The following is a 14112-nucleotide window of genomic DNA, read 5'->3' as shown; positions in this document are numbered from 1 at the left end:
AATGTGTAGGAGTGTTCAGTCCTGGAACCGAACACTCCGAACCCATGTGAAAATACACTAGTATTGTACTCAATTTAACTTGAATGAACTATAATATGTACAGAAACGATCGCACATCCCAAGGTGGGGGAGTCACAATTCTAATAAAGACCGACTGCAAACACGAGCCAATACCACTTCCACCGCTCCACTCCTTAGAAGCTGTAGGAGTGATTATTACATTAAATAATAATAAAAAAATAGCTATTATCAGCTGTTACAAGCCCCCTAGAAAACGCTTAATACTATCAGACATTGTAGTGCTTTTGATTATTCAGTCGTTAGTAATACTTCTAGGAGATTTCAACGCCAAGCATATTGCAAGGAACTGTGCTTACAACAATTCAGATGGCAACAACCTATATCATTACACTATACTAAATAATGTCATTTTGGCCTGCCCAGACGCCCCTACCTTCTTTCCACCCTCACCTAGAATCCCCAGTGTCATTGATTTCTTCATAATAAAAAACCTGCAGGGTACTTGACCCCTTACAGTCTTTCCTTCCTAAACTCCGACCATAACCCTGTCCTTCTAAAGCTATCTTTCCAATACAAAACCAATCTTAAGAAAGCCAGATTTTGCTATGATAAAGCCAACTGGAAAAAGTTTCATAACATACTTAATAATAAAATCAACCTCCCCCCAACAGTGTCAACCACAGAATCACTTGAATCCGAACTATCAAACTTCACGAACACCCTTATATCCGCAGTCAAACAAAGTATACCACAAAAAGTGCCCACACACCCAATCGGAGAGCTTCCATTAGGAATTAAAAAAAAAATAAACTATAAAAAATAGAGTGCGTTGTCTGTATCAAAGGCACAGAACAAATCAACTGAAAAGGCTGTTGTACAAAATGCAAAACATAGTTCAAAAGCTAGTTGACAGGTGGAGAAACAAAAGTTGGACCAATTATCTCAAGTCCAATAATAACTCACTCTGGACAGTAGTGAAGCATGCTAGGTCAAAGAAAGAGTCAGTACAATTACCACTAATATCCAATGGAAATGCGAGTGTCTCAGATAAAGACAAGGTAAACACTTTGGGTGCGTATTTTGAATCTGTACATAAACTGACGATCCAACAAGGTTCTAAATACGTGTCCAGGCATGTACATGAGACAGTTACCAAATATGTTAATGAATTGCATATTACCTCCATAGACTGTAAGCTAATCTCACCCACGGAGATACTGCAAGTAATCAAAACAAGACAAAACAGAACAGCCCCAGGCCTGGATGGAATCTCCAACCGGATCCTAAAAATTCTCCCGAGAAAAGCCACAGTAATGCCAATGTACCTGTTCAACAGTATGCTCTTACTGGGCCACTTCCCAAAGAAATGGAAGGTAGCCAAGCTCATATTTATTAAAAAACCAGGCAATCCGCATGATATGCGTACTAGCTACAGGCCCATAAGCTTACTAAGTTCGGTCAGAAAAATTTTTGAACTTCTCATACTTATCAGATTGGAGAGGCACATCAAAGACATGTGCGTAAGGAAAGAAGGGCAGTTCGGTTTTCGCCCGAGGCTCTCGACTACTGCATAGCTGGCTAGGGTGATCGACTTTATTAATGGGGAGTTCAATAAAAAAAAACATACCGGCATGGTTCTTCTTGATATGGAATGGCTTTTGACACCGTCTGGCAAGGCGGCATAGTGTACTGGCTGATAAGATACAAATTTCCATGATACCTCGTCAAGATAGTGCACTCATACCTTAGCAATCGGTCTTTGAGTCACGCTCAATGAAGCGATTTCTCCCCCTTTTAGCATAGCAGCAGGCGTGCCACAGGGATCAATCTTGGGACCATGTCTTTTTACCATCTTCCTAAATGCCATGCCCACAATTGTGTCTTGCAGCACTTTACGCAGATGACATAGCGCTTCTATCATCTTCCTGGAGAACAAGCGCCATTACAAACAGGCTGAACAGCGAAAAAAAAAAAAAAGTCGCTTCTGTCTAAGGTGGAAACTATTGATTAATGTTCCTAAATGTGAAGCGATCCTATTCACAAAGAGCACCCCACAATAAGTGCAACAGTTAACATTAATGGAACTGTCATCCCATGGTCAGAAAAGGTAACCCACCTAGGCTTAATTTTGGATAAAAGACTTCATTTTGGCCCTCATATAATGAATAGAATCGCAAAAGCCAAATTAGCCATCAGAATTCTATTCCCACTATTGGCTAATGAATCAGGATTGTCAATGCACAACAAGCGACTTATTTACAAGACGGTTGTCCTCTGCAGATCAATTGGAAATTATGACACCCTGAAAAATACATGTACATTTGAACATACACATGTCCACACGTTACATTTACTTATTTATTTATTCTTAGAGTATGGGTACACGTGAGTTCATGTACATATGTATGCAATCACCTATTTATCTGTGAATGTATGTACATATTTATTTATTATCTAATTAATTATTTATTATATTCATTTATGCAATTTATTTATACTGTTTATTCATCCTATTTATTTATTTTACTTTTTAAATTATACATATAATGTTTATACTTAATTTATAAATATGTACATATAAGTTATTTAAATTTTGTTATCTGTCAAAAAGGTGATTCACACTCAAAGTAGTTATAAATTGTTCACATAATTTAAAATATTACCATGAATCAAAAGTGACAGTGGGTTTTTTTATAATCAGTTTTCTCCGCTATACACAGTAATAGGCTAAACAATACAAAATGATTACAATATTATGGTTGTAGAAGGTTATAAAGCCCAGTGTCTTTTGCACTTCTAACGCAAATGTAAAAAGAGTCAGGTTGCAATCTGTACATTTGTAAATATTTAGTCAAATATACTAGTTTTTCTTCTCTTCGGGTATAAAAACAAGAACATAGCTATCATGTCAGATAGTGAAGCAGCCATCAAAGCTCTAAGTTCAAACATCATTAGTTCAACGATGGTGTTGAACTGCAAACCAAATTATACATATTAGGTATGCAGAACAAAGTCAGCCTCTGTTGGGTCCCAGGACATGTGGGTGTAGAAGGGAATGAGAAAGCGGACACCCTTGCGAGAAAAGGGGCTGCTATACTGCTGGTAGGACCTTTCTGTGGCATAGGAACCCACACTATCAATGCAGGCCTCAGACAGAAGGATAAAAAGAAAATGAGGGTACAATAAAACTCACTCATTGTACACAAACAATCCAATTATCCAACAAATTTCGTAAGAAAAGATCAAATATCAAAAGAAGCAGGATATTGATCTGTGTAGTGGCTACAAACTCAATCACAGGCTACCATTGCCCCATCTTATTTTGATCCGTTTCCATAGATTGACAACCTTGTTCCAATTTTTGTGATTCAAGTGAAGTGTTCAAATTATTGGTTCAGCTTGGTACAGATCGAAGAACTCCAGGATTGTTATGTTGGCCCAATCCATACCTAACCAACAGAAACAAATTAATTCATTAATACATCTATACTAGTTAGGAATCATTTATTATTGAAAAATAAATAACAGTAAATGGGCTTCGGATATATCATTTTGCAATGTCCCAAGTATGACATGGAGAGGAAGCAATTCCTTGGTACCTGATATATTCTACTGAAATGTTGGCTCTTCTGTTCAATTCAGAGGTGTTATTGATTTTAGTAGAAATAAAAGTGAACAAAAGCAAAAACATTTTTGCAAAACATTAAAAATATTAATTTAACTGAAATATAAAACAAATAATATTGCTTTCCTTCATTCTGGATTCCCCTGTCTGAAGATGGCGTAAATTCCACATAAATTTCAACAGGAATCCACTGCTTGATTTCCAAGGTGGAACTCGTAGAGGAAGCCTCAATTGAATTTTATCTACTTACCTGTCTTGCGTGTTGCAGTTTACTGACTTTTACTACTGACTTTTAGGTTCACCTACCATTTTCCTAACAATCTCTTTCAACAGGGCTTTTTCCACCGTAAAGCTAATGGGGTAGGCAGGTAATAATGGATTGCTTTGTAAGGATGAAAGCGAATTAAAAAGCTTATGCCCATACCTACATATATATACTTATGATATATTATGTTTAATTTATTGATGGCAATAGTTGACATTTTATCTATTTCGTCAAAATATCATAAGTTCGCCTTAATAATCATCACTGCTGTTTATTTTTCTCAACAGGTGCTGTGCTTCAATGTGGCGGCGATGTTGCTGCGTCAATCGGGAATTGAAACCCCGTACTATCTACATTAGTGAACCGTCGGCTGAGAAGTTTCCAGCAAACGTCATTAGAAACCAAAAGTACAACATAATCACTTTTTTGCCAATGGTAAGCGATATTGATCAGTTTTTTAATCAAAAATATTTTTATTGTTAATATTTTTTTTATCTTTCAGGTACTTTTCCAGCAATTTAAATTCTTTCTCAACCTATACTTCCTTCTGATGGCTCTCTCTCAGCTCATACCAAGCCTTCGACTTGGATATCTGTACACTTATTGGGTGCCTCTTGTAAGTTTATTTTTATATTGTACACATACTTATGTTAGTCCTGTGTGAAATCTTGCTGTGGAATTCATCTCCGAAATTTAAACATTTACAAGGTATGGTCCAGTTAAGAAATATTAGAAGAACCTGTGAAGTTTAATTTTGCAATAAGCTTTAACTTTTACATTTAGAAAGTGTGAGATTTTTCCATGTTGCCTGTGGAGTGATGAATCTGAAATTTGCTTGTTTCCGATCATTTGGTCCTTCTACAATGAAGATGATGACACTTTTGACGTGAGGATGGCCAAAATGGTCGGTAACAACCAAATTTCTGATTTAGTTAGTGAGTAGAAAAATGTCAAGTTGGGTCTTGTTGCTTTTATTTCAGCACTGAACTTTGTGGGTTTGTTAAATTTTATTTTTATCTTTTATGATTTAGAAAAACAAAAATTATATATAAATAGTAGGCATATAACTAATTTAAATATGGCATGCGTGAAGGTGCAGCCCCCTCCCTCCATAGTAAGGAAAAGGTCCTGGGTTCAAATTCAGGGCTGCTGGGCATACATACAAATATGTTTTTTTTTTAAACATATCGATATTATTTTCAACTTGTAATTGTATAATACTGGAAATGTCTCAACTTCTCACTCAAATTTTAAATTGGACACTTGTTCATTGATTACGATGTGCTATGAGAGGCTGGAAGACTGAGACTAACATGTCGGATTGCCTAGGCTGTCTCGGTGACACCACCCAATAATGCAAGACAGGACTCTTGGTCGACAAGTATCTCAGTCGCTCAAAGACTAGCGTATTCCCCTCTGAGTAGGGTCCTATCAATTACAAACATCTCTATGGTGTTTAATTAAGCTATCTATTGAATGTAAAAATTTGTTTAAAAAATGTTCTTTATAAGTTTTAAGTTAGTTTAACATTTGTTAAGGGATTTGTTCTGACCGTGACAATTATAAGAGAGGCGGTAGATGATCTTAGGCGACATCAGAGAGACAAGGAAGTCAATTCACAGAGGTACAAATGTTTAGTGAGGCACCAGAACGGTTCTATTGTGATGGAGAGTGTGCCTTCTTCTAAACTGAGGGTTGGAGATCTTGTAAGTCAATAAGTTTAAGGTAATAAAGCCAACATGTTACGTGTTAATTTTTGTTTGTTGTAGGTGTTTATTGAAAAGGACCAACGAGTCCCAGCGGATCTTGTACTCCTTCGTACGACTGAGAAGACTGGGTCGTGCTTTATACGTACTGACCAGCTTGACGGAGAAACCGACTGGAAGCTCCGGGTGGCCGTTCCACACACACAAAAGCTTGAAAGTGATAAAGACCTGTTTGACGTGCGTTCTTCTCTTCATGTTGAAAAACCATGCCATGACATTCACTCATTCATTGGGACATATACAGTAAGTTCCTTTAAAATTTTCAGATAGAACTGCATCTTTCATAAGAGTTTGAGTTTGTAAAATGTAGCTTAAATTTGAAAATAATTAATTTCACTAATTTCGTGGTCCGCTTGACCAATTATTTGAAAATTATTGTTAGGTTGTCACTGTGGCTTAGTTCGATTAATTATTCTTTTTATCTAAGGTCTTGGTTGAGATGAAAAAGTTAGTGTCACTAACAGGATTCGAACTCACAACTGTCAGCTGATTGCACATTTGAAAAATGGAAAAAAGAAGAAAAATTCAAAAGGTTTAGATTGACATAAGGAGTTGGTGTCTGAGTGGATTGAAGTCACGATAGCTCAAGCGGTTAGAGCAACGGTATATTTAGCCTGGGTTTGAATCACACTTGTGACACTTACTTTTCATTTTAACCACAACCTTAGATAAAACAAATAATTAATTGAAATAATTAATATGGTAAATTATGACTGCTAAATATATATGGGTTGTGGCTTAGTTTAATACATTCATGTTACCTCCATGCATGATGTAATATGAAGCAATCTTTCATTGCCCAATACGATTTGTGTTCACTCGAGCAAAGTGACAAGTGATACAAACAATACATATCATAGTACATTTTTACGCTTTTTAATCATTGCTCTTCTTTACTTACTGGTTACATTAGCAGAAATACAAAAGAGAAACTATTGCATACGCAATATAATGTTAACAATCTTTTCAACTTCAGCTTTTCTGGTATTTTCTTCCATGCTACACTTGTTAAATCAGTTCTTGAATAACTTTTCAAAGAATAGTTCTGTAAACATGGGTTCTATATTGACAGGGAAGATGGTGCACTGTGGAAAAACATTTTAATAATTAATAAAAAAAAAACAAAAAAAAAACGCGAATGTAGACAAGTGAGAGACAAGTAAGACCATGTGCTGGTTCAACATGAATTCACTGACACACAGACCAAAACCCAACATCAGCTCAGATAAAATATTGCATATACAGTTTTCCTTCCTGATTTGGACAATTTCATGAACAGGCGTCTTGACTATTTTTTGGTTTTATGAATTTTGGAATGGATATTGGGTTGAACCACCCAAAGCTAATCGATGAAAATCTGGACAGTGGGGAATTTGGTTGCTACATTGCGTAGCGTAGAGTAGTGCTCATCAAATCAGGAAAATGCATATGGTAATGATTCTCATGTAAAATTGGATTGGTGTGGGGGGAGTGCTACATCACATTGTATTGTGTTGCATCATTTTTTAAAATATACTTTTCTCCTTTCATTGGATTCATTCTATTTTGTTGATTAACCCATTCGATGTGGGACCGAAATCTGTGGCCATCACCCAGGTACAGATTTTTTTTTCTGGGAAACGATAGGTTAATTGTTTATGTTCTAATTAATAGAAAATAATGTTTTATGACTTAAAAGTGCATTTTTGTAGGGTTTTAGACCATGACTCCACACTGAAGTCAACCATATGCGGCAAAAGTCTTAGTATGCAAATTTATTTAGAAATCGTGAGATGCAGCCTGTCAGAAAAACATTTTCTTTAACGTGCCAACGTTTCGATCTTTATTGAGATCATCTTCAGGGCCTGGGATTTACAAACGTTGTTTACATATTACAATTACATTTTGGATGTGGAAAAATGAATTTATACAATGCAAAATATATTTTATATATTCAATCAAAGTATTTCTACTCACCCAAAGTGTTTGTCTTCTGTGTAATCATGTCATTCTTGTGTGTTGTGTCGAGAGTGCCAGTGAGATTTTGCTATTTTGCACCAGACCGCATCTCACGATTTCTAAATAAATATCGATTAACGGTCACTAATCACCTGGATATTAGTATTCAAACCTGCAACTCAACGAATTTTGTCCAATCCCATGGCGGGATTTAACTTTTCAGTCATAAATTATGTAGAATTTTCATATTCTAAACCATTTGGACGACTTTTTCTTCACCTTTGTGTGAATGAGGTAAAATATACCCATGAACAAAAAAGAAGAAAAAACTATTTTTAGATAATAACAATTTATTTTTTCTCTGATATTTACAGTTGTTATTATTCATGTTTTTAATTTTTACAAAATGAATTAAAAAAGAAACAACAAAAATGTTTATAAAATAACATATTTAAAGCAATAAAATTATATATTTACAAATTTTCACTCATTTTAATTGTTTAAAATTAAAAAAATTAAAGAGTAAAGTTAAAAAAAAGATATAAATAAAATAAAATAAAATTAAATTAAAAAGAAACTATTTACAATAAAAATATTAACATATTTTTTATTATTTGAATGATTAAAAATATTTTTTTTGTGAAATTCCAAAAACCATGTTGGGTTTGTTGTTGTTGCTGTACCACATGCAATAAATTTTTACATCCAAATGGACCCGGCTGTGATGATTCTGGAAAAGATATTACAGTTGTTGCACAATATAGGAAAATAAAAATATAAATTATAATTTCATAAAACTGAGACGCAGTTGATAAATTTTGTTAAAAGGTACTTACCTGGGGGGTCATCCTGACTTCCTTCTATTATGTGAAAACAAAGGTAAAATAATTAGTCATGTATAATATATATATTGCTTCCATAATTACATACTTCGTTACTGTTGGTATCAAACAAAACTGGAGACAAAATTTAATTAAAAAGTTAAAAAAAAAATTTTCATGTTGAATAGAATCAACAAAATATTTTTTTTTCTAGCTACTAAAGCATAAAAAAGTTTTACATATTACTTTCAGAACATATTATTTTATTTATATTAGCAGCATATTTAGAAGAAAGGTTAAACTTACCGAAAAAGAATGGTGTAGAATGTAGATATGCGTTTGTAGAGCTATCTAGTAATTTAAAGGTAGAGACTTGGAAATGATGCTCACAATAAGATAATCCAGGCAGTTCTGAACCGTTCAGGCCCTACGGGGCATTATACGACTTTTCTAACTAAAATGCGATAAAAACAAACTTTGATGTCTCAATGAGAGGGTCTTGACTCCATTGTGGGATACCTTGAATTTGGCTAGAGTCCGGCTTGGCCCCATTGTGGAGTCACCCGCATCGAAAGTGTTAAGGTGACGTATTTCTCTACTGTAAATCATCATAGGAAACGTATTTACATCCGTCCATCAATCAGTGCAAGAACTTCAAATTACGACAAAACCTGTTTTTCCCTCAATCCTGTCTAGTTATCATGATGTTCGAAATTGAGATGGCTTCTATCTAATGGAACACGTGTGTATTATAACTGATTTTTTGTTTGTTTTAAAGACTGAAGAGGGATTCATCGAAGGGTTGAATATAGAAAACACACTGTGGGCAAATACAGCTCTTGCATCTGGTAGTGCTCTTGGTGCAGTACTTTACACGGGAAGAGAGACTCGGTCAGTCATGAATAACTCGGCTCCACGCTCAAAAACAGGCCTACTTGATATGGAGATAAATCAACTCACAAAAGTCTTATTTGTTGCTGTTCTTTCTCTTGCACTTGTCATGATGATACTCAAAGGTATGTTTTTAAAATTTAACTATATAAAAGTAAAACTGTGAAAACTAATTGTTTATTTTTATTTTCGGCAGGGTTTGCAGGACCATGGTACAAGTACATGTTTAGGTTCACTCTCCTCTTTTCGTACATAATCCCATTAAGTCTTCGTGTCAACCTAGATATGTCAAAAGCATTTTATTCTTGGCGTATGCAAAGAGACCCCAATATGCCCGGTTGCGTCGTTCGATGCACGACAATACCCGAGGAGTTGGGACGCATATCTTACTTGCTGTCAGACAAGACGGGGACTCTAACTCAGAATTCTATGGTATTCAAAAAACTACACTTGCGTGATCCTTATGGCGAGGAGAAATTCCAAGATGTATGTTTTTGTTTTTTAATTTTTTTTTAAATTGAGGCACATCACATTTTATGCCATTTTATTAAACAATTGTTTTTGTAGATCAAAGAGGAACTGCTTGATCATTACAAGTCTAACAAGGGTGTGAATTCGAGAAGAAAAGAGCCGGCAATAAAAAATTTGGGACAAATAAATGTCTATGTAAGTAAAATTATATATAATTATAATTATATATAATTTAAAAAAAAGTATTATTAAAAATTTAATTTTCTTTTCAGGACTGTGTTCATGCAATAGCTCTTTGCCACAACGTGACTCCTGTTTTTGACAACGGAGATTCAGATGTGCCGAAGTCACCCCTCGAGTCTCAGTCCGAGGCCGATAAAGCATATTGGGAAATGCGCAACCCTTGTGTAAGCTATCAGGCATCATCTCCAGATGAGGTAAAGAGTGAAAAAAAGAAACAAAAAACAAGATAGATTATTGAATACAATTTTTCCTTTTATAAGATCGCTTTAGTAAAATGGACAGAAGAAGTGGGACTGGCAGTCACAAAAAGAGATATTTCAAGCATTACGCTCCGTACACCACTCAATACATTCAAGGTTTATACTATATTACAATTATTCCCATTTACCTCGGAGTCAAAAAGGATGGGGATTATAGTAAAGGTAAGGGATATTATATTCTTTCGGTCTTTCAGGCTCATAAAAACATTCATTTTTTCCATAGGACAATGAAACAGAAGAGATAACTTTTTACATGAAGGGAGCTGATGTTGTGATGAACAAGATTATAATCCATCAGGATTGGCTTGAGGAAGGGGTGTCAAATATGGCCATGGAGGGATTACGCACGCTCGTAGTCGCTAGGAAATCACTCTCGCAAAAGGAATACGACGATTTTGAATTAAAATACAAACAAGCATCGGCTGCGGCGACCGACAGGCAGATGGCCGTTTCTTCAATTGTGGCACAGCTAGAGCATGATATGGAACTAGTCTGCGTCACTGGCGTCGAGGACAAACTTCAACACGAAGTCCGTACAACGGTTGAAGTTTTACACAATGCTGGAATTAAAATTTGGATGCTGACCGGTGACAAGCAAGAGACAGCGATCTGTATCGCTAAATCTTCCCTCCTCGTGTCTTCAAAAGATCAAATGTATGTATTCAAGGAAGTGGAAACACGTACAGATATCTATGAAGAAATTAAGGCTGCTACAAAAAAACCAAATTGCGTTCTTGTACTAACAGGAACAACTCTTGAGGTAAGTTTTAAAATTGTTTTTCTGTTTTTGTTTTTTTGAAATACTTATTTTATTTTCATAATTCCAGCATTGTCTGACATACTATAAGACAGAGTTTCTTCAGATAGCTTGTAGATCACCGACTGTTGTCTGTTGTCGTTGTTCACCCACTCAGAAAGCACAAGTTGTTCAGCTCATCCAAGAGCACACAGGTAAAAGAACAGCTGCCGTCGGAGACGGAGGGAACGACGTAAGCATGATACAAGCAGCTGACACTGGTAAGAAAATTGTGACAATATTATTATGTAGAATACAGTAATTTGATCTAATCTTATTCATCTGCTCTTGCTGTTCGTATTTATCTGTATTACGTCCATTAAATGATCATCCGACAAAACTATCTAGTCGGCCAGTTTGTCTGGATTTAGTTGGTCATATGCATATAAGCATTCAGAGGTCGGCCTGCAATTTTTTTTGTCAAATTCACACTTCCTATTTTATTTATTAGATTTAGAAAGATGTATATTTTTTTATTTTTAAATATGAATTAAGCTAGCCAAAGTCAAAATGATAAAATGAGTTGGACAGATTATAAGAGTTGATTAAGTTAAAGTTTCTTTACTTCAATGATTGACAAATTTTCATTTTTATTGTAGGCATAGGAATCGCAGGCAAGGAAGGAAAACAGGCTTCGCTCGCAGCGGATTTTTCTATAACGAGTTTTTCCCAACTTCAGCGTCTGCTTCTTGTACATGGCCGGAATTCGTACAAACGTAGTGCTGCCCTTTCCCAGTTTGTCATCCACAGAGGGCTTATCATATCCACGATGCAGGCCATATTCTCAGCTGTGTTTTATTTCTCCAGCGTATCTCTCTTTCCTGGTTTCTTTATGGTCGGGTGAGTAAATGTCAATGCATTTTTAAAATATTAGTTATGGCATTGATTTGTAAAGATTAAAGACTGGCTTTTCGTGCAATAAAAAACTTGCTTTAAAAAGCTTGAATTCGGCAAAAATGTGTAATAAAAATACAATACCTATTTAATGGAGTAAAATTAATTATTGTCTTAAACACTACATAGCATGCAGAATTACAGTTTAGACCCTTACCTGAGGAGGGTTTACAAAAAAAAAGAACATGGACATCGGCCTTTAGTAGTCCTCTAGGGCCACCACTTTGAATATTTGATATGACGACCTTAACAGACTTTATTTTTTAAGTGGTTCTGCTTTGCTCTCAAGTGGAAGAAAGATTGACAAATGCAAAGTAGAATTACGTAAGTGATGGAACAGATCAGATTGTTGGTGGGTGTCGTGCATAATTTTCTTTTGTTGGAAGATTTTAGGAATTAGAAGTTAAAAATTTCGACAGTTTTTTTTATAAAAAAGGTTTTACCCTCAATTCTTTTACTAAATATAGTAACCCATAAAAATAATTTATTTTCACATTGTTTTTATGCATGAAAAAATTATATATATTAATAAAATAGGGAAAAATATAATTTTGAGCAGTAAACTGTCACAATGTGAAATTTCATGCATAATAAGAATACTGTCAAAAGGTCATCCCTTTCCATGATTCAAATTTCTGCTTTGGTTTCATTGCAATCAGACTGAGCAATAAAAAGGTACTTGTTAGACCAGAGGAGGGTTAGACCAAAGGCCTTTGCTAAGGGTGAAGTTCAGCCCTTTTATCCCTACGCCTCTATCGTCTGTGTTGACTTGGAAGGGCCTGTCAAAGTTGAGCTTCTCTTTCAGGCACTGTCATTGCCATCTCATTTGTTTTAATTCTTTTTAGAATGTGGAGTATTTAGGATCGTTAATTGATAATTATTTAGAGATTGTGAGATGCAGTCTGGTGTGACGTAGGTTTAGAAAAACATTTTCTTTATCGTGCCTATGTTTTGATCTTTATTGAGATCATTTTCAGGGCTCAAAGTGTTCATTTTCTGTGTAGATGTGTCATTACAGTTTCGTGTTGAGCCCCCCCCCCACAACACAGTTGCCTGTGTTTTCCCCGTTTGAGCCTTTGGTTAAAGGGTTATACAAAAGTACTTTATTTCTTTAGAGAAATGGAAGGCTTTTATGGTGGGTGCCTTTTTTTTTAGCTTCCTTCTTTTTGTGAAGGGTATGAGATAAGTTTTTTTAGAGTTATATTTAAACCCTTTTTCTCCCATCATCTTCCTATAATATTTAGGGCGAGCATAAAGTTTACATAATTGAATTTTATCTTCAAATTATTTACACAACATTTTAGTTTTTGTAACTTCCTAGTCCCTGATCATACTTGCTGTTTTAGTCATCAAATCTGATCTATACACCAGGATGACAATAGACAAGCAATGTACAAATGCAGCAATTCATAAACCTAACAACTTTTCACAATTGTTTTTGTACATGTGTATTTTTAAAATTATTTTTAATTTTTCCCCCCCACAGATATGCTACCATTTACACGATGTTTCCTGTCTTTTCGCTGGTCCTTGACAAAGACCTTGACGATCATTTCCTCCTAATGTATCCCGACCTTTATAAGGATCTTGCGAAAGGCCGTTCGCTCTCGTTTAAAACTTTCTTCCAGTGGGTACTGATAAGCGTAATTCAAGGCGGTGCTATCATGTACGGTGCGCTTGTACTATTTGTCGACGAGTTCATTCACATTGTGGCGATTAGTTTCACTGCACTCATTCTCACCGAGCTGATAATGGTCGCACTCACCGTTCGCACTTGGCACTACTTGATGGTCTGCGCCCAACTTTTTTCCCTTGCTACATACGTACTTACGCTTGTCGTACTCAGAGAATACTTCGGTAAGTAATGATTATTTTTATTAGATTTGTTTTCCTCGTTAATAAAAAGAATATTTTGCGCAGATCCAACATTCCTCCAGACTGTGGATTTTGTGTTGAAAGTCGTCGGTGTCACTGCTATCTCTTGTATCCCGCTCGCCATCGTTAAATTCCTACGCAAAAAGTATTCACCTCCAAGCTATTGCAAATTGACTGGTTAAACAACCGATCGGTTAAAACTGATCAATTCAGATACATATTTTAATAAAAGGGTGGTTTTATTTA

General features: G+C 35.4%; 1 protein-coding gene across 3 annotated transcripts in view; it reads left to right on the top strand.

The window, feature by feature from the left end:
• The window catches only part of LOC106672857 (probable phospholipid-transporting ATPase IIB), a 21127-nt gene extending 7015 nt beyond the window's left edge, over positions 1–14112 (top strand). For all 3 annotated transcript variants that reach the window (XM_014404604.2, XM_014404602.2, XM_014404603.2), the window contains exons 2-15: positions 4199–4346; positions 4414–4527; positions 5450–5617; positions 5681–5920; positions 9215–9452; positions 9524–9813; positions 9895–9993; positions 10071–10235; positions 10302–10463; positions 10525–11061; positions 11129–11318; positions 11697–11937; positions 13478–13848; positions 13912–14112. In XM_014404604.2, coding sequence (XP_014260090.1) covers positions 4212–4346; positions 4414–4527; positions 5450–5617; positions 5681–5920; positions 9215–9452; positions 9524–9813; positions 9895–9993; positions 10071–10235; positions 10302–10463; positions 10525–11061; positions 11129–11318; positions 11697–11937; positions 13478–13848; positions 13912–14048 — 3087 coding nt within the window. In that variant the 5' untranslated portion in view covers positions 4199–4211 and the 3' untranslated portion in view covers positions 14049–14112. The remainder of the gene's footprint in view (positions 1–4198; positions 4347–4413; positions 4528–5449; positions 5618–5680; positions 5921–9214; positions 9453–9523; positions 9814–9894; positions 9994–10070; positions 10236–10301; positions 10464–10524; positions 11062–11128; positions 11319–11696; positions 11938–13477; positions 13849–13911) is intronic.

Source organism: Cimex lectularius, unplaced genomic scaffold (assembly GCF_000648675.2).
Source record: "Cimex lectularius strain Harlan isolate CLEC.00 unplaced genomic scaffold, Clec_2.1 scaffold46, whole genome shotgun sequence".
NCBI lineage: Eukaryota > Metazoa > Arthropoda > Insecta > Hemiptera > Cimicidae > Cimex > Cimex lectularius.
The sequence above is the reverse complement of the archived record's forward strand: the minus strand, read 5'-3'. Positions and strand labels throughout refer to the sequence as shown.